Source organism: Mustela lutreola, chromosome Y, assembly GCF_030435805.1.
Source record: "Mustela lutreola isolate mMusLut2 chromosome Y, mMusLut2.pri, whole genome shotgun sequence".
NCBI lineage: Eukaryota > Metazoa > Chordata > Mammalia > Carnivora > Mustelidae > Mustela > Mustela lutreola.
In genome coordinates this window covers 974,654-994,326 of record NC_081309.1, presented here as the reverse complement: position 1 = coordinate 994,326, position 19,673 = coordinate 974,654, and the positions used below count along the sequence as shown (strand labels likewise).

Sequence of the window (19,673 nt, the reverse complement as noted above, 5' to 3'; positions counted from 1 at the left end):
CCGCTCAAGCACACCCACACGTGCACGCACGCACACAAAAGCCCATGCAAACCCACACTCATTCCCAGCACACATCCTATCTCTGTCACGGACTCATGTACCCTCAGCCCAAACACTGGACACAGAACTGCGCATGGAAACATACACCCAAAACACACACCATAGCTGTCCAGCCCTTGTACAAATGAGGCCCCAGAGAGACACAGACACACACACATGCACTACAGATTGTTTACTGAGGGGAGGCACACAATGCATACACATGGTCGAGGGCATAGGGCCATTCCCCATTGCCCCTTCACACACACACTCACACACACACACACACACACACACACACACACACGTCCGTGTGCAGGCGCGGACCTGCCCTCAGCGGCTCCCTCACACATAAACACTCAGGATGTCCGCCATCCCATGGAGCACACCTGCGTTCCCTCACACATCCGTGGAACTGTCCCCTGCACTGCAGGAGGATCTGTTGCCACAGGGAGGGACCGTGAGCGACCGCCTCATCTTTGCTCCTCCCACGACCCTTGGTTTTGCGCTGGAGCTGACCAAGAAGATGCATGGCATTGCAACTCAGCAATGCAGGGCACAGTTCCAGGTTGAAGGGCAACAGAAAAAGCTCTCCGAGCCATGTGAATACGGTGGTACGAGGAGCCCAGGGGACCCCAGGGCCCCACTCGGGAGCACCTTACCCCTCCTGTGTGCCCCGCTCTACAGAACAAGACTTCCCAAGAGAGCCCCGCCTCTTGCCTTCCTCTGCCAGATCCTGCTTGGAAGGGTGGGGTTCTGTCCGCAGGCCAAGAACGGCTGTGCCCTGGCCCCTTGCTCTCCATCACCCCACCCATGGAATCCAACAGGATGGGGGTTGGAGGGTCCCACCAGGCTTCTTGCCTCCTTGCCATTTCCTGTGCCCCCAATATAAAACCACACATGGACACAAGGTGCTTTGTATCTTGTTTATGGCCCTTCTCCCTGACCCTGCAGCTAGGGGCAGGATCCTCTCTAGCGCTGCCCCTGCTGCTCCTTGTCCCTTTTGCTGTCCCGTGCAGGCTGAGCACCACGGAGAAGAGCCCATGCAGGTCTCTCAACGGTGGAGGCCTCATCAGATTCTTCTTGGTGGTGCAACGCGGATGCTCAGTGATGTCCACTTCCACACGGCTGCCATGCCTTGACACACACACACAGACACACAGACACACACGCACGCACACACACACACACACACACACACAACACACACACAGAGAAACATGAAAATACACACAAAAGTCTTAGCTATTTGTGAAAATGTATGATGCCAGGGATAGTGAACGTGATGTTGTGAGCATGCCTTGTACTCGTGGGATCCCAGTTCCTCCACAGCCAGGGCACCGTGACCCTGCTTGGGATGGCCTGGGACCATTCCCAAGGACATGTGAACGATGTGGGAGGACACGCGGTGCTCAGGCATGTGGACGGCCGTCAGGGAGTCGTGGTCCAAGAGTGGGCTGGGACAAGGAGCCCGACTCCCAAAGACAGGCAGGCCATCGCCAACCGAACGAGCGGCAGGAGGACCGAGAGAGAGGCCGACAGCCATGGGAGACACTTCAGGAAAATGGGCTGGGGGAGCCTTGCTTGTCCGGATTGGCCAGGGGTTTTCCGAAGGACAGCATGGCAGGCATGAACCTGCCGGACTAGACCCATCCTCCGCCCTGTGTGTGCGCTCTGAGTTCCCGCAGGCTCACTTCCCACCCTGCCCCCTGCTCCATCGGTCCAAGCTCCTCTGAGCCTCAGTTTCCCCGCCACTAAATTGACTGTCCCCTGGCACCCCTGCCCACAGGGCTCTGGACCCAGCCCTCCTGGCTCCTCACCGACAGGTCGTCCTCTCAGCTCATTCCCAGGCGCCGCCTTCCAGCCTCGGGTAGTTCTGCAAGGGATTGGGCCACAGGTCCTCGATGATGATCTGGTAGGGGACAAAAGGTGAGCTGAGCACGGGGCCCCCGACCCCGTTGCCCAGCAGTCGGGACTCCAGCATCTGCGCTGCTGACGAAGGCGCAGGGGCCTCACCCCGGCGATCCTGTTGGACCCTGGGCAGCTGGGGTCACACAACCAGTTGAAGAAGTTCAGGCCGCTGGGGTCTCGCCTGCGGCTGGCAGCACCACGTTCATAATCCCAGAACCACTGGACTGGAGTGCAACGAGTCTCCCGATATCCTGCGGGACGAGGAAACTTAAGGAAACTCCGAGGCCTAGGACCCACGCCAGCTCTCGCTCTCAACCGACGACCTGTCCCCCTTCCTGTGCCAAATCCCTGCACTGCCCGAGGACCCCACACTCTTCCCTTTCCACCCACGGGCCCTCATGCCGGGAAGCCCTCCGCCAGCTCCTCTGCACCTCAAGCCCACACCTACCGCCGATGCTAAGGTGATACTCCTTAACGATCACGTCGTTCTGGAAGTAGGGGTTGCTCCCAAAGTAAAACATCAACCTGCAGCGGTACTTGGGACGACCCAGTTCCTCCACCTGCCGCAGGAAAGCAAGAGGGGGGAGGGAGGGGTCGTTGACCCTAGGTGTTCTGCGTGACTGACTGACCGCAACTCTCAGCAACTCAAACGCACCCACTCCAGCTCCACCCCCACTCCCAAGGCACCACCGCTGGCCTCAGGCTCCAGGGCTAACCTCTAAATTGGTCATGTAGCTGAGCATGTCTGTGTCCTGGTCACCTATCACAGCTGATAACTGGGGGTGATTCAGGATCTGCCTTGGGTCAAGGAGCCTCGACGTCAAGGGCGCCGGGAAGAGAACCAGGAACGCCCCGGCCCTTCCCGACTGAGAGCCAGGGACGGAAGGCGGCCTGTGCAGAAACAGCAGGCACTTCCCCGTCCCAACCTCCCCAGCGCTTGCCCTTTCGTCACCCATGCTCTGCCCTGGGGCATCGCAGGGCTTGGAGGATCAACAGGGCTGAGGCTCCCGGGGCCCAGGAGGGCAAGGTCAAGAGCCCGTCCGCTCTCCCTGCCTACGTCCTCTCTGGCCTGTGCCCGTGCTCGGCTGGGCCAGGAGGCAGTCAGTCACCACTCTGGATGTTTGGATGGTCTCGGTCCCCCTCACGGCCCCGTTTGCTTGTGTGCTCACCCGAGGCCCTGGGCCCTTGAGGGACCTTCTGTGCCCACAAGGGGGCTGCTCCGCTCGCTTGCAGCATGTCTGCACACCCAGGGTCTCGAGCAAGGGCCTGGCAGAGTCAGCCACAAAGGGAGGAAAGGGGTACGGCGGGAGGAAGGAGGCAGAGAGACAGAGACACCCAAACCCTGACGACAGACATAGACGGAGGGCTGGGAGGGTTGAGAGAGAGAGACAGAGAGAGAGCGAGCCAGCGAGCGAGCGCGGGTGGGGGACATGGAGAGGGAGAGGCAGGGAGGGAGGAAACGTGTCTGGGAACACCTGGGCCAGGGGCCTCGGCCGGCTTCAGGAGGGCCTGTGTAGACAGAGTTGGTAGCACCCGGGGCACCGTGTCCAGGGTCCCGGGGCCCGCTGAAATCAGGCAGCCTGCTGACTGACTCTCAATGAGTGCAAGCGCACCACAGAACCGGAGGTCTCCGGGAACTCGGCAACGATACACGGTTTGAAGGACACGGAATAGGCGGGCAGCCTCTCCATCTGCCCCATTTACCCCAAATCCTTTCCTTCCAACATGTGCTCTGAGCCAAGTGGGCTGGGCTTCACTAGGGGTCCAGAGTGTTGACACGGGTTCCGGGACCGCAGAGGCGTGTGGGGGTGCTGCAGCCCCAAAGCACTGGCGCGGAGCTTCCACTCACAGAGGACTCCACAGGTCTCAGGCTCTGGCTTTCCCGCCAACGCGCACACCCGCACCCACCTCCTCCCGGACCACCCACTGCTGGACCCCGGCCCCCTAGGCAGTGCAGTAGAAGGGTAGACCCAGGGCTCAGGGCTTTGCGCTCCCTGCTGGCCCAGCAGCCTACTGCTGGCAGGTGCCCATTGCTGGAGGGGTGGGTGCCATGGTTGGGGGAGCCCGGCCCAGCTTCGCACTTCTCTAGCCCCTGGCTCAGGCTCAGGCTCTGCTCCCTCCTGCCCTGCTCCCACTGTCCTCCCCAGGGGCCAAAACCGAGCCGGCGCGATGAAGGAAGGATACGGCGCGTGCCCAGAAGCCAGGGATGCCCTGGATGATGGCCCTCCTTCGAGCCAGGTGACCACTCCGCTTCTGATTCATCCTGCGCTTGAGCCGCAGGTAGGCCCTGGTGGCTTGGACATCCACAGAGCGGAGCGCTTCCTGAACCACCTGCAGCGCGGCAAGGGCGGCCCCGGCTGTGTCGGGCCGCGGCACCGGCTCTGCCTGCGACAGCTCCTTCGGCTTCTCGACCCGCTCTGCTTGCGCCACCTCCTCGTCTTCCACCGCCACCACCTCCTCGTCTTCCGCCGCCAGCACCTCCTCGTCTTCCGCCGCCACCACCTCCTCGTCTTCCACCGCCAGCACCTCCTCGTCTTCCACCACCACCAGCTCCTCGCATTCCACATCCAGCACCTCCTCGTCTTCCACGGCCAGCACCTGCTCGTCTTCAACTGCCAGCACCTCCACGTCTTCCACCGCCAGCACCTCCTCGCATTCCACCTCCACCTCCTCGCATTCCACCTCCACCCCCTCCTCGTCTTCCACGGCCAGCACCTCCTCGTCTTCCACCGCCACCACCTCCACCTCCCCCACGATATCCAGCACCACAAGCACCAACACCTGCCCCGCGCCGGCCTCCTCTGGGCCACGCGGGGCCTCAGCTTCCCGCACAGCCGCTGCCACCAAACCGGCAGCCTCCAGGGCCAGAAGCGCCCCCGCGTGCCCGCAGCAGCCGGTCTCCCTGAGGGCAGCCGCCTCCTCACCGCCCCCGTGTGGTACCAAGGTGGTCCCGGATTCTGGGGCAGCTCCGCCTTCCCCGGACCCAGACTCCCTCTCCATGTGGCCCTGCCCCTCAACCCAGGCAGCTGCGGAGGGCAGGCGATAGAGGCGGGAACCGCAGGCTCAGGTCCGCGCCCGGCGTCGGCGGTGGGCAGCAGCCGCCTGTCTGAGTGCGCGGGCCTGGGGCACGCATGCGCACAGGGACCCGGGGCGGTGGGTGCCGCCACCAAACGGCGCTTGGCGCGGCGTGCCGGGAGGAGTCACGCATGCGTCCTGGGAGCGATAGAGACTCGGAGCCCCAAGAGGATGGGGGTGCTCCGGGGTCTCGCCCGGGATAGGGCCGTGGGCGTGGCCACCACCCTACTGGGCCCTTGCAGGCGCCAGAGCTAGCCAGGAAGGCCGCCCGCGACGCTCCCCCGCGGTGCCCTCCGTGCCTCCCAACCCCTAACGTTTCTACACAGACACCTCGTAGGCCTTCCCGACGGTGCCCTCGTGTCACAGTCCCGCTCGTCCCTTTCACATCCGTCCCTCTGGGACCCCTCGCCTCTCGCTAGCATTTGAAATCCAGCGGCTGAATCCAGTGTCTCCCCGCAGCCCGAAAGCCTCCCACGCTGCTTCTTAGCGGAACCCGGGGAAAGCCCTGGGGGCATCGGCTGGTGCTCCAACGGTGCCGCGTCACTGTTGTCGGGCTTTTGCCCTGGAACAATCCAGCGGTGGAGGGAGCCAGGAGCCTACCACCAAGCTGCTGCGTGCAGGGACCACCCCCCTCCACACCCCAGCACCACCCCGTTCCACCCAGCTTTCCTTCAGAGAAGGAATCTGCACACAATGTCCTGGCCCTTAATTTTTTTTTTCTCTGCAATTTTTTTTTAAGATTTTATTTATTTATCAGAGAGAGAGGGGGGGAGAGAGCACAGGCAGGCAGAGAGGCAGGCAGAGGCAGAGGGAGAAGCAGGCTCCCTGCTGAGCAAGGAGCCCGATGTGGGACTCGATCCCAGGACGCTGGGATCAAGAGGGCCAGGAGGACCCTGGCCCCAAGAGCCACAGTCCCTGGCCACCAGGGTGCACACAGAGCTTCTAAGCCGGCCCCAGCCAGATCCCCCACTGGCACTGGGAGGCATGCTAACGGGCCAGACTTTAAGTCCGAGGACCAACTGCATCTTTCTGGGAGCCTGCCGCTTCGAAAACCCTTTCCCGCTGGACTTTCCTCTGCCCGACCTCTTTCCCTTTCCCGTCTGTGTCTCTTTTCCTCTTTGCGTTCTCATCCGTCGCCACCAGACCTTCATCCAAGGGCACTCGGGGTCTTCCTTGCAACTTTGCTCCGAGTGCTCCCTTTGTCTGGGTCCGTCGCTGAGTGGAGTACCAGCCGGGGAGGGCATGGCGCACCCACCAGGGGCGCATTGACAGCACATGTGTCCTTTCTCAGCACGTCCTTCGTGTCCGAACCACCCCTCATGCAGGTGCACGCCAGGGGGGGATCATGGGCCACATAGGACGCCGGCCACCGGAGGTGTGAGGAAGTCCCCGCGGGGCATGGCAAGGCTGCCAGCCTTGCCCTTGCCTCATGGGAGGGCCTCACATACCAAGGATGGGTGGGTGTGTCCTGGGGGTTTTGGAGCCGAAAGAAGCAGGAGGAGCTTCCTTGAGATGAAGGGCAGGCTGCTTGGTGGGCCCAAGTGTCTCCGTTGCCCACGTTAGCTCTCAGTGCAGAGAGGGACGCCTGCAGTGAGCAAAAGGCATGGCCGCCTGTGGCGAGCAGGCAAATTATCTGAGACTGTCCCTGAAAAGGTCCCGGCGTTGGTGTGACTGGTGCAATCCAAACTGACCTAGAGGAGGGTCCTGAGGGTCCAGAGGCAGAAGTGCCCTCGAAACAGCACAGCCTTGCAGATGGGGGAGGCTGCGGTGGTGACAGAGAGAGGGGGAAGCCAGGGAGCCTGGGAGGAGAGCACCATAGCCCAGGGGGAGAAGAAGAGCTGGGGAGCGAGGGGGGCGATGGGATTGACGGACAGAGTTCAGGACAGACACGAGTGTGCAGGTGTGGGGATGGAAACACAGCGACGGAGCGAGGAAGGCCGGAGGCACAGAGGGAGGCTTTGGTCGTACAGAGGGTGCAAGGCGTACTGGCCCGAAAGACATACCGCCTATGCAGAAGGGACCCCCCCAACACACACCCGATTGCGGAAGCCAACGGTCCGCTGAGCAGAGCTCCATCCAGTGGTGTCAAAGAGGTCAGCAATCGTGTTCCCTGAAAACACCGGTCAGACAGCCACAGAGGAAGTCACGGCGGCGGAGGAGAGGGTGGAAACACACAGGGGCTTACACAGGAACCGGGTCTAGCAATCGTGGGCGCGAGGCGGCCCCGGTCAGTAAGGAGTCTTCACAGCCATCTAGGACATGTAGACGACAGCACAACGGGCAGCTTTTAAAAAGCTTCCCCTGCCTACGCTCCGAGCGAGAGACTGACCTTTTCGTCCCGTAGCCACAGAGCATTTGAAAGTGGGACGAGTGAGAGTGATGAGTGACCTGAAGACATAGGCGTGGCCCCGGAGATCCCTCCCCCTCGCTGGCCGGCTGTAAGAGCGGGGCTGTTCCTCTGTTCCCAAGGATGCGTCAACACATGGCTTACGGCGCAGGCAGCCAAGGACTCCTCGAAGACTACTGAGACAGCCCCGGCCTCATCTCACTCCACGTTGAAGAACACGGGGCCCAGGGCCCAGGCAGATTGTCTCCGCGATAGAAATTCATACAAATCCAAGTCGGGCCAACGGCCCCGCATCTGTGGCAAAGCAGAGACTCACCAGGGCCAAAGGTCATTATGCAGCCCCAGCTACGCTGATATGGGCCAGGCAGGGATGCGACATCAGAGACGTGACGGCACAGGCCTGGCCTCCACTCCCTCCACAGCATTGTTTCTGTGCCGGAGAGGATGACCATGTCAGCAAGAGGCAGACCCCTTGTCAGACTGGTAGCGAGCACGGGCACTGGGGTCCAAGGGACAATGAACTACAGGCCCAGCCCTGCTGTGTGCAGTGGATGTGCTTGAGGACATCCCCAGGGAGCCCTCTGGAGGACTGGCATCGCCATCCCCCAAACCCAGACACTGGCCATGTTTGGCGCTGGCTCATCCTTCCCTAGCCTTGCACTCTGTCTTTACCCCAGGGAAGACATGAGACCTGATAGCTGGCCTTTTGTTCATCAACTCCCGCTGCCCAGCACCACCATCGGCACGGGAAGGACCTCCCCCCGCTGGGATGCCGTCCCAGAGCTTATGTGTCCTAGACCTCTGGGCAAGCATGAGGGCCCATCCCTTCCTCGGAATGGGGATTCCAAGGCAGCATCGTAAGCACCAACCTTACACCAGGAGCTCAGGCACACCACCTGCTCCTTTCTGAGAAGGAGCTCATTCGTGAGCCTCCACACAGGAACATACAGGAACACGGGTGACATCGGTCTTCTACATTTCAGTGGTTTTCCTCGGGGGCCTCAGTCGACCTTGTCTTTCACCCCGGCACCAGGCTCCGTGGGAAGTTTTCACGGCTTCTGGTCAAGGGCGATGCTTCCTCATATGCATCTCAGCAGCGTGAACCTCCCTGGGTGGGACAGATATGCAGACACACACACACGGACACACGGGCACTCAGGCACTCAGAAGGGGGCTCTGCATTCCCACACCTGGCCCCTGAAACAAAAGAAAGGAGATGGCACATGTACACACAGACACACACACGGCTGCACACATACGCGCACACACACACACACACACACACACGGAGTGAAAATACAAACACACCCCATCGGGCTCCTTTCAAACACACAGACACACACATACACACGTGATCACGCAAAAACACCGAACACACTAAATACACACATGTATCTCTGCAACTCTGGCATGTACACCAGACATGCATGCAGGCACAGAGGTGCTCGTAAGCACACACACACACACACACACACACCATAGAGCTCTCACAGAACGTCTCTGGCACAGGCATAGACATTTGGTCCCAACTCAAAAGGACGTTCCCAGGTGTGACCTGGGACACTCGTAGTCACACACACACAAGAGACCACATCCAAAGCCTCTGGCAGACAGGCATACACAACTGACCCCAGCACATCGGAGCATGCACACTCACACAAACTTACCCTTGAGGAAAGGGCAGAATGTAAGCAAATCCCTTGTTCTGCATCCTCAAAGAACGCACGTGTATACAAGCCTGCACACACACACACACACACACACGCAGACAGGCGAGCGGTTTGCGAACCCACTGTACACACTACATAAACACTCGTGCATATGGATCTGAGGCCTGCACACCATCCCTTGCATGGAGACACATAGGCGCTTGCAAAAACACTCGGGACACACCCAGTTGCCACAAGGTCTCTGGCACAGGCATACGCATTTGGCCTCACCATAAAAATCATACACGTGTGTGCCCAAAAACACTAACATGCATTCCCCACCACCTCTATGGCCTCGAGCCCACAGGCATAATAACGTGACACATCGGCGCATGCACAAACGCTCATAGCCCTAAGGGTACAGAAGCATGTAAACAAAACCCATCATCTGTGTCATAAAGAACACACACGTAGCCACTCTCTCAATCTCTCATACACACACACACACACACACACACTGACACAATTATACAATCACAACGAGCTCTACGCTCATACACAAAACACACACACGGAGCACACGCAGGCATGCATCCCTGCCCTCCCCCACACACAGCTATGCTTGCAAGCACACGCACACACGACAACACATCCAAGGTCTCCGGCATAGGCGTACACAGTTGACCCTGCTCAAAAAAGAAGTCTGCCCCTGGTGCCCTGCAATCCATAAACATCCACAGAATTGGACACACAGACATTCTCACCTGTCTAAAACACATACTCCAACGCACACTCCCTGAGGATGCAGACACATGCGAGGAAAACACACGACCTCCCTGACATAGAAATGCACACTCAACCGCTCAAGCACACCCACACGTGCACGCACGCACACAAAAGCCCATGCAAACCCACACTCATTCCCAGCACACATCCTATCTCTGTCACGGACTCATGTACCCTCAGCCCAAACACTGGACACAGAACTGCGCATGGAAACATACACCCAAAACACACACCATAGCTGTCCAGCCCTTGTACAAAGGAGGCCCCAGAGAGACACAGACACACACACATGCACTACAGATTGTTTACTGAGGGGAGGCACACAATGCATACACATGGTCGAGGGCATAGGGCCATTCCCCATTGCCCCTTCACACACACACTCACACAAACACACACACACACACACACACACACACGTCCGTGTGCAGGCGCGGACCTGCCCTCAGCGGCTCCCTCACACATAAACACTCAGGATGTCCGCCATCCCATGGAGCACACCTGCGTTCCCTCACACATCCGTGGAACTGTCCCCTGCACTGCAGGAGGATCTGTTGCCACAGGGAGGGACCGTGAGCGACCGCCTCATCTTTGCTCCTCCCACGACCCTTGGTTTTGCGCTGGAGCTGACCAAGAAGATGCATGGCATTGCAACTCAGCAATGCAGGGCACAGTTCCAGGTTGAAGGGCAACAGAAAAAGCTCTCCGAGCCATGTGAATACGGTGGTACGAGGAGCCCAGGGGACCCCAGGGCCCCACTCGGGAGCACCTTACCCCTCCTGTGTGCCCCGCTCTACAGAACAAGACTTCCCAAGAGAGCCCCGCCTCTTGCCTTCCTCTGCCAGATCCTGCTTGGAAGGGTGGGGTTCTGTCCGCAGGCCAAGAATGGCTGTGCCCTGGCCCCTTGCTCTCCATCACCCCACCCATGGAATCCAACAGGATGGGGGTTGGAGGGTCCCACCAGGCTTCTTGCCTCCTTGCCATTTCCTGTGCCCCCAATATAAAACCACACATGGACACAAGGTGCTTTGTATCTTGTTTATGGCCCTTCTCCCTGACCCTGCAGCTAGGGGCAGGATCCTCTCTAGCGCTGCCCCTGCTGCTCCTTGTCCCTTTTGCTGTCCCGTGCAGGCTGAGCACCACGGAGAAGAGCCCATGCAGGTCTCTCAACGGTGGAGGCCTCATCAGATTCTTCTTGGTGGTGCAACGCGGATGCTCTGTGATGTCCACTTCCACACGGCTGCCATGCCTTGACACACACACACACACACACACACAGACAAACACACACACACACACAGAGAAACATGAAAATACACACAAAAGTCTTAGCTATTTGTGAAAATGTATGATGCCAGGGATAGTGAACGTGATGTTGTGAGCATGCCTTGTACTCGTGGGATCCCAGTTCCTCCACAGCCAGGGCACCGTGACCCTGCTTGGGATGGCCTGGGACCATTCCCAAGGACATGTGAACGATGTGGGAGGACACGCGGTGCTCAGGCATGTGGACGGCCGTCAGGGAGTCGTGGTCCAAGAGTGGGCTGGGACAAGGAGCCCGACTCCCAAAGACAGGCAGGCCATCGCCAACCGAACGAGCGGCAGGAGGACCGAGAGAGAGGCCGACAGCCATGGGAGACACTTCAGGAAAATGGGCTGGGGGAGCCTTGCTTGTCCGGATTGGCCAGGGGTTTTCCGAAGGACAGCATGGCAGGCATGAACCTGCCGGACTAGACCCATCCTCGGCCCTGTGTGTGCGCTCTGAGTTCCCGCAGGCTCACTTCCCACCCTGCCCCCTGCTCCATGGGTCCAAGCTCCTCTGAGCCTCAGTTTCCCCGCCACTAAATTGACTGTCCCCTGGCACCCCTGCCCACAGGGCTCTGGACCCAGCCCTCCTGGCTCCTCACCGACAGGTCGTCCTCTCAGCTCATTCCCAGGCGCCGCCTTCCAGCCTCGGGTAGTACTGCAACGGATTGGGCCACAGGTCCTCGATGATGATCTGGTAGGGGACAAAAGGTGAGCTGAGCACGGGGCCCCCGACCCCGTTGCCCAGCAGTCGGGACTCCAGCATCTGCGCTGCTGACGAAGGCGCAGGGGCCTCACCCCGGCGATCCTGTTGGACCCTGGGCAGCTGGGGTCACACAACCAGTTGAAGAAGTTCAGGCCGCTGGGGTCTCGCCTGCGGCTGGCAGCACCACGTTCATAATCCCAGAACCACTGGACTGGAGTGCAACGAGTCTCCCGATATCCTGCGGGACGAGGAAACTTAAGGGAGGCTCTCCGAGGCCTAGGACCCACGCCAGCTCTCGCTCTCAACCGACGACCTGTCCCCCTTCCTGTGCCAAATCCCTGCACTGCCCGAGGACCCCACACTCTTCCCTTTCCACCCCCGGGCCCTCATGCCGGGAAGCCCTCCGCCAGCTCCTCTGCACCTCAAGCCCACACCTACCGCCGATGCTAAGGTGATACTCCTTAACGATCACGTCGTTCTGGAAGTAGGGGTTGCTCCCAAAGTAAAACATCAACCTGCAGCGGTACTTGGGACGACCCAGTTCCTCCACCTGCCGCAGGAAAGCAAGAGAAGGGGGGGGGGAGGGGTCGTTGACCCTAGGTGTTCTGCGTGACTGACTGACCGCAACTCTCAGCAACTCAAACGCACCCACTCCAGCTCAACCCCCACTCCCAAGGCACCACCGCTGGCCTCAGGCTCCAGGGCTAACCTCTAAATTGGTCATGTAGCTGAGCATGTCTGTGTCCTGGTCACCTATCACAGCTGATAACTGGGGGTGATTCAGGATCTGCCTTGGGTCAAGGAGCCTCGACGTCAAGGGCGCCGGGAAGAGAACCAGGAACGCCCCGGCCCTTCCCGACTGAGAGCCAGGGACGGAAGGCGGCCTGTGCAGAAACAGCAGGCACTTCCCCGTCCCAACCTCCCCAGCGCTTGCCCTTTCGTCACCCATGCTCTGCCCTGGGGCATCGCAGGGCTTGGAGGATCAACAGGGCTGAGGCTCCCGGGGCCCAGGAGGGCAAGGTCAAGAGCCCGTCCGCTCTCCCTGCCTACGTCCTCTCTGGCCTGTGCCCGTGCTCGGCTGGGCCAGGAGGCAGTCAGTCACCACTCTGGATGTTTGGATGGTCTCGGTCCCCCTCACGGCCCCGTTTGCTTGTGTGCTCACCCGAGGCCCTGGGCCCTTGAGGGACCTTCTGTGCCCACAAGGGGGCTGCTCCGCTCGCTTGCAGCATGGCTGCACACCCAGGGTCCCGAGCAAGGGCCTGGCAGAGTCAGCCACAAAGGGAGGAAAGGGGTACGGCGGGAGGAAGGAGACAGAGAGACAGAGACACCCAAACCCTGACGACAGACATAGACGGAGGGCTGGGAGGGTTGAGAGAGAGAGACAGAGAGAGAGCGAGCGAGCGAGCGAGCGCGGGTGGGGGACATGGAGAGGGAGAGGCAGGGAGGGAGGAAACGTGTCTGGGAACACCTGGGCCAGGGGCCTCGGCCGGCTTCAGGAGGGCCTGTGGAGACAGAGTTGGTAGCACCCGGGGCACCGTGTCCAGGGTCCCGGGGCCCGCTGAAATCAGGCAGCCTGCTGACTGACTCTCAATGAGTGCAAGCGCACCACAGAACCGGAGGTCTCCGGGAACTCGGCAACGATACACGGTTTGAAGGACACGGAACGAGGCGGGCAGCCTCTCCATCTGCCCCATTTACCCCAAATCCTTTCCTTCCAACATGTGCTCTGAGCCAAGTGGGCTGGGCTTCACTAGGGGTCCAGAGTGTTGACACGGGTTCCGGGACCGCAGAGGCGTGTGGGGGTGCTGCAGCCCCAAAGCACTGGCGCGGAGCTTCCACTCACAGAGGACTCCACAGGTCTCAGGCTCTGGCTTTCCCGCCAATGCGCACACCCGCACCCACCTCCTCCCGGACCAGCCACTGCTGGACCCCGGCCCCCTAGGCAGTGCAGTAAAAGGGTAGACCCAGGGCTCAGGGCTTTGCGCTCCCTGCTGGCCCAGCAGCCTACTGCTGGCAGGTGCCCATTGCTGGAGGGGTGGGTGCCATGGTTGGGGGAGCCCGGCCCAGCTTCGCACTTCTCTAGCCCCTGGCTCAGGCTCAGGCTCTGCTCTCTGCTGCCCTGCTCCCACTGTCCTCCCCAGGGGCCAAAACCGAGCGGGCGCGATGAAGGAAGGATACGGCGCGTGCCCAGAAGCCAGGGATGCCCTGGATGATGGCCCTCCTTCGAGCCAGGTGACCACTCCGCTTCTGATTCATCCTGCGCTTGAGCCGCAGGTAGGCCCTGGTGGCTTGGACATCCACAGAGCGGAGCGCTTCCTGAACCACCTGCAGCGCGGCAAGGGCGGCCCCGGCTGTGTCGGGCCGCGGCACCGGCTCTGCCTGCGACAGCTCCTTCGGCTTCTCGACCCGCTCTGCTTGCGCCACCTCCTCGTCTTCCACCGCCACCACCTCCTCGTCTTCCGCCGCCAGCACCTCCTCGTCTTCCGCCGCCACCACCTCCTCGTCTTCCACCGCCAGCACCTCCTCGTCTTCCACCACCACCAGCTCCTCGCATTCCACATCCAGCACCTCCTCGTCTTCCACGGCCAGCACCTGCTCGTCTTCAACTGCCAGCACCTCCACGTCTTCCACCGCCAGCACCTCCTCGCATTCCACCTCCACCTCCTCGCATTCCACCTCCACCCCCTCCTCGTCTTCCACGGCCAGCACCTCCTCGTCTTCCACCGCCACCACCTCCACCTCCCCCACGATATCCAGCACCACAAGCACCAACACCTGCCCCGCGCCGGCCTCCTCTGGGCCACGCAGGGCCTCAGCTTCCCGCACAGCCGCTGCCACCAAACCGGCAGCCTCCAGGGCCAGAAGCGCCCCCGCGTGCCCGCAGCAGCCAGTCTCCCTGAGGGCAGCCGCCTCCTCACCGCCCCCGTGTGGTACCAAGGTGGTCCCGGATTCTGGGGCAGCTCCGCCTTCCCCGGACCCAGACTCCCTCTCCATGTGGCCCTGCCCCTCAACCCAGGCAGCTGCGGAGGGCAGGCGATAGAGGCGGGAACCGCAGGCTCAGGTCCGCGCCCGGCGTCGGCGGTGGGCAGCAGCCGCCTGTCTGAGTGCGCGGGCCTGGGGCACGATGCGCACAGGGACCCGGGGCGGTGGCAGACGCCACCAAGCGGCGCGCGGCGTGGCGTGCCGGGAGGAGTCACACATGCGTCCTGGGAGCGATAGAGACTCGGAGCCCCAAGAGGATGGGGGTGCTCCGGGGTCTCGCCCGGGATAGGGCCGTGGGCGTGGCCACCACCCTACTGGGCCCTTGCAGGCGCCAGAGCTAGCCAGGAAGGCCGCCCGCGACGCTCCCCCGCGGTGCCCTCCGTGCCTCCCAACCCCTAACGTTTCTACACAGACACCTCGTAGGCCTTCCCGACGGTGCCCTCGTGTCACAGTCCCGCTCGTCCCTTTCACATCCGTCCCTCTGGGACCCCTCGCCTCTCGCTAGCATTTGAAATCCAGCGGCTGAATCCAGTGTCTCCCCGCAGCCCGAAAGCCTCCCACGCTGCTTCTTAGCGGAACCCGGGGAAAGCCCTGGGGGCATCGGCTGGTGCTCCAACGGTGCCGCGTCACTGTTGTCGGGCTTTTGCCCTGGAACAATCCAGCGGTGGAGGGAGCCAGGAGCCTACCACCAAGCTGCTGCGTGCAGGGACCACCCCCCTCCACACCCCAGCACCACCCCGTTCCACCCAGCTTTCCTTCAGATAAGGAATCTGCACACAATGTCCTGGCCCTTAATTTTTTTTTTTCTCTGCAATTTTTTTTTTAAGATTTTATTTATTTATCAGAGAGAGAGGTGGGGAGAGAGCACAGGCAGGCAGAGAGGCAGGCAGAGGCAGAGGGAGAAGCAGGCTCCCTGCTGAGCAAGGAGCCCGATGTGGGACTCGATCCCAGGACGCTGGGATCAAGAGGGCCAGGAGGACCCTGGCCCCAAGAGCCACAGTCCCTGGCCACCAGGGTGCACACAGAGCTTCTAAGCCGGCCCCAGCCAGATCCCCCACTGGCACTGGGAGGCATGCTAACGGGCCAGACTTTAAGTCCGAGGACCAACTGCATCTTTCTGGGAGCCTGCCGCTTCGAAAACCCTTTCCCGCTGGACTTTCCTCTGCCCGACCTCTTTCCCTTTCCCGTCTGTGTCTCTTTTCCTCTTTGCGTTCTCATCCGTCGCCGCCAGACCTTCATCCAAGGGCACTCGGGGTCTTCCTTGCAACTTTGCTCCGAGTGCTCCCTTTGTCTGGGTCCGTCGCTGAGTGGAGTACCAGCCGGGGAGGGCATGGCGCACCCACCAGGTGCGCATTGACAGCACATGTGTCCTTTCTCAGCACGTCCTTCGTGTCCGAACCACCCCTCATGCAGGTGCACGCCAGGGGGGGATCATGGGCCACATAGGACGCCGGCCACCGGAGGTGTGAGGAAGTCCCCGCGGGGCATGGCAAGGCTGCCAGCCTTGCCCTTGCCTCATGGGAGGGCCTCACATACCAAGGATGGGTGGGTGTGTCCTGGGGGTTTTGGAGCCGAAAGAAGCAGGAGGAGCTTCCTTGAGATGAAGGGCAGGCTGCATGGTGGGCCCAAGTGACTCCGTTGCCCACGTTAGCTCTCAGTGCAGAGAGGGACGCCTGCAGTGAGAAAAAGGCATGGCCGCCTGTGGCGAGCAGGCAAATTATCTGAGACTGTCCCTGAAAAGGTCCCGGCGTTGGTGTGACTGGTGCAATCCAAACTGACCTAGAGGAGGGTCCTGAGGGTCCAGAGGCAGAAGTGCCCTCGAAACAGCACAGCCTTGCAGATGGGGGAGGCTGCGGTGGTGACAGAGAGAGGGGGAAGCCAGGGAGCCTGGGAGGAGAGCACCATAGCCCAGGGGGAGAAGAAGAGCTGGGGAGCGAGGGGGGCGATGGGATTGACGGACAGAGTTCAGGACAGACACGAGTGTGCAGGTGTGGGGATGGAAACACAGCGACGGAGCGAGGAAGGCCGGAGGCACAGAGGGAGGCTTTGGTCGTACAGAGGGTGCAAGGCGTACTGGCCCGAAAGACATACCGCCTATGCAGAAGGGACCCCCCCAACACACACCCGATTGCGGAAGCCAACGGTCCGCTGAGCAGAGCTCCATCCAGTGGTGTCAAAGAGGTCAGCAATCGTGTTCCCTGAAAACACCGGTCAGACAGCCACAGAGGAAGTCACGGCGGCGGAGGAGAGGGTGGAAACAGACAGGGGCTTACACAGGAACCGGGTCTAGCAATCGTGGGCGCGAGGCGGCCCCGGTCAATAAGGAGTCTTCACAGCCATCTAGGACATGTAGACGACAGCACAACGGGCAGCTTTTAAAAAGCTTCCCCTGCCTACGCTCCGTGCGAGAGACTGACCTTTTCGTCCCGTAGCCACAGAGCATTTGAAAGTGGGACGAGTGAGAGTGATGAGTGATCTGAAGACCTAGGCGTGGCCCCGGAGATCCCTCCCCCTCGCTGGCCGGCTGTAAGAGCGGGGCTGTTCCTCTGTTCCCAAGGATGCGTCAACACATGGCTTACGGCGCAGGCAGCCAAGGACTCCTCGAAGACTACTGAGACAGCCCCGGCCTCATCTCACTCCACGTTGAAGAACACGGGGCCCAGGGCCCAGGCAGATTGTCTCCGCGATAGAAATTCATACAAATCCAAGTCGGGCCAACGGCCCCGCATCTGTGGCAAAGCAGAGACTCACCAGGGCCAAAGGTCATTATGCAGCCCCAGCTACGCTGATATGGGCCAGGCAGGGATGCGACATCAGAGACGTGACGGCACAGGCCTGGCCTCCACTCCCTCCACAGCATTGTTTCTGTGCCGGAGAGGATGACCATGTCAGCAAGAGGCAGGCCCCTTGCCAGACTGGTAGCGAGCACGGGCACTGGGGTCCAAGGGACAATGAACTACAGGCCCAGCCCTGCTGTGTGCAGTGGATGTGCTTGAGGACATCCCCAGGGAGCCCTCTGGAGGACTGGCATCGCCATCCCCCAAACCCAGACACTGGCCATGTTTGGCGCTGGCTCATCCTTCCCTAGCCTTGCACTCTGTCTTTACCCCAGGGAAGACATGAGACCTGATAGCTGGCCTTTTGTTCATCAACTCCCGCTGCCCAGCACCACCATCGGCACGGGAAGGACCTCCCCCCGCTGGGATGCCGTCCCAGAGCTTATGTGTCCTAGACCTCTGGGCAAGCATGAGGGCCCATCCCTTCCTCGGAATGGGGATTCCAAGGCAGCATCGTAAGCACCAACCTTACACCAGGAGCTCAGGCACACCACCTGCTCCTTTCTGAGAAGGAGCTCATTCGTGAGCCTCCACACAGGAACATACAGGAACACGGGTGACATCGGTCTTCTACATTTCAGTGGTTTTCCTCGGGGGCCTCAGTCGACCTTGTCTTTCACCCCGGCACCAGGCTCCGTGGGAAGTTTTCACGGCTTCTGGTCAAGGGCGATGCTTCCTCATATACATCTCAGCAGCGTGAACCTCCCTGGGTGGGACAGATATGCACACACACACACACGAACACACGGGCACTCAGGCACTCAGAAGGGGGCTCTGCATTCCCACACCTGGCCCCTGAAACAAAAGAAAGGAGATGGCACATGTACACACAGACACACACACGGCTGCACACATACGCGCGCACACACACACACACACACACACGGAGTGAAAATACAAACACACCCCATCGGGCTCCTTCAAACACACAGACACACACATACACACGTGCTCACGCAAAAACACCGAACACACTAAATACACACATGTATCTCTGCAACTCTGGCATGTACACCAGACATGCATGCAGGCACAGAGGTGCTCGTAAGCACACACACACACACACACACACACACCATAGAGCTCTCACAGAACGTCTCTGGCACAGGCATAGACATTTGGTCCCAACTCAAAAGGACATTCCCAGGTGTGACCTGGGACACTCGTAGTCACACACACACAAGAGACCACATCCAAAGCCTCTGGCAGACAGGCATACACAACTGACCCCAGCACATCGGAGCATGCACACTCACACAAACTTACCCTTGAGGAAAGGGCAGAATGTAAGCAAATCCCTTGTTCTGCATCCTCAAAGAACGCACGTGTATACAAGCCTGCACACACACACACACACACACACACACACACACACACGCAGACAGGCGAGCGGTTTGCGAACCCACTGTACACACTACATACACACTCGTGCATATGGATCTGAGGCCTGCACACCATCCCTTGCATGGAGACACATAGGCGCTTGCAAAAACACTCGGGACACACCCAGTTGCCACAAGGTCTCTGGCACAGGCATACGCATTTGGCCTCACCATAAAAATCATACACGTGTGTGCCCAAAAACACTAACATGCATTCCCCACCACCTCTATGGCCTCGAGCCCACAGGCATAATAACGTGACACATCGGCGCATGCACAAACGCTCATAGCCCTAAGGGTACAGAAGCATGTAAACAAAACCCATCATCTGTGTCATAAAGAACACACACGTAGCCACTCTCTCAATCTCTCATACACACACACACACACACACACACACTGACACAATTATACAATCACAACGAGCTCTACGCTCATACACAAAACACACACACGGAGCACACGCAGGCATGCATCCCTGCCCTCCCCCACACACAGCTATGCTTGCAAGCACACGCACACACGACAACACATCCAAGGTCTCCGGCATAGGCGTACACAGTTGACCCTGCTCAAAAAAGAAGTCTGCCCCTGGTGCCCTGCAATCCATAAACATCCACAGAATTGGACACACAGACATTCTCACCTGTCTAA

The 19,673-nt window shown here is 60.3% G+C and overlaps 1 protein-coding gene across 1 annotated transcript; it reads right to left on the bottom strand.

The window, feature by feature from the left end:
* Positions 1 to 2,408: 2,408 nt before the first annotated feature.
* On the bottom strand, positions 2,409 to 4,212 carry LOC131822493 (testis-specific Y-encoded protein 3-like; the record flags this gene model as incomplete). The annotated part of the gene is made up of 3 exons (XM_059158806.1): positions 4,135 to 4,212; positions 2,667 to 2,744; positions 2,409 to 2,510 (listed from the first exon to the last, which is right to left on the bottom strand). Coding segments are annotated over exons 1-3 (258 nt in total), but the record flags the coding sequence as incomplete, so codon positions are not given.
* Between the last annotated feature and the right edge of the window lie 15,461 nt (positions 4,213 to 19,673).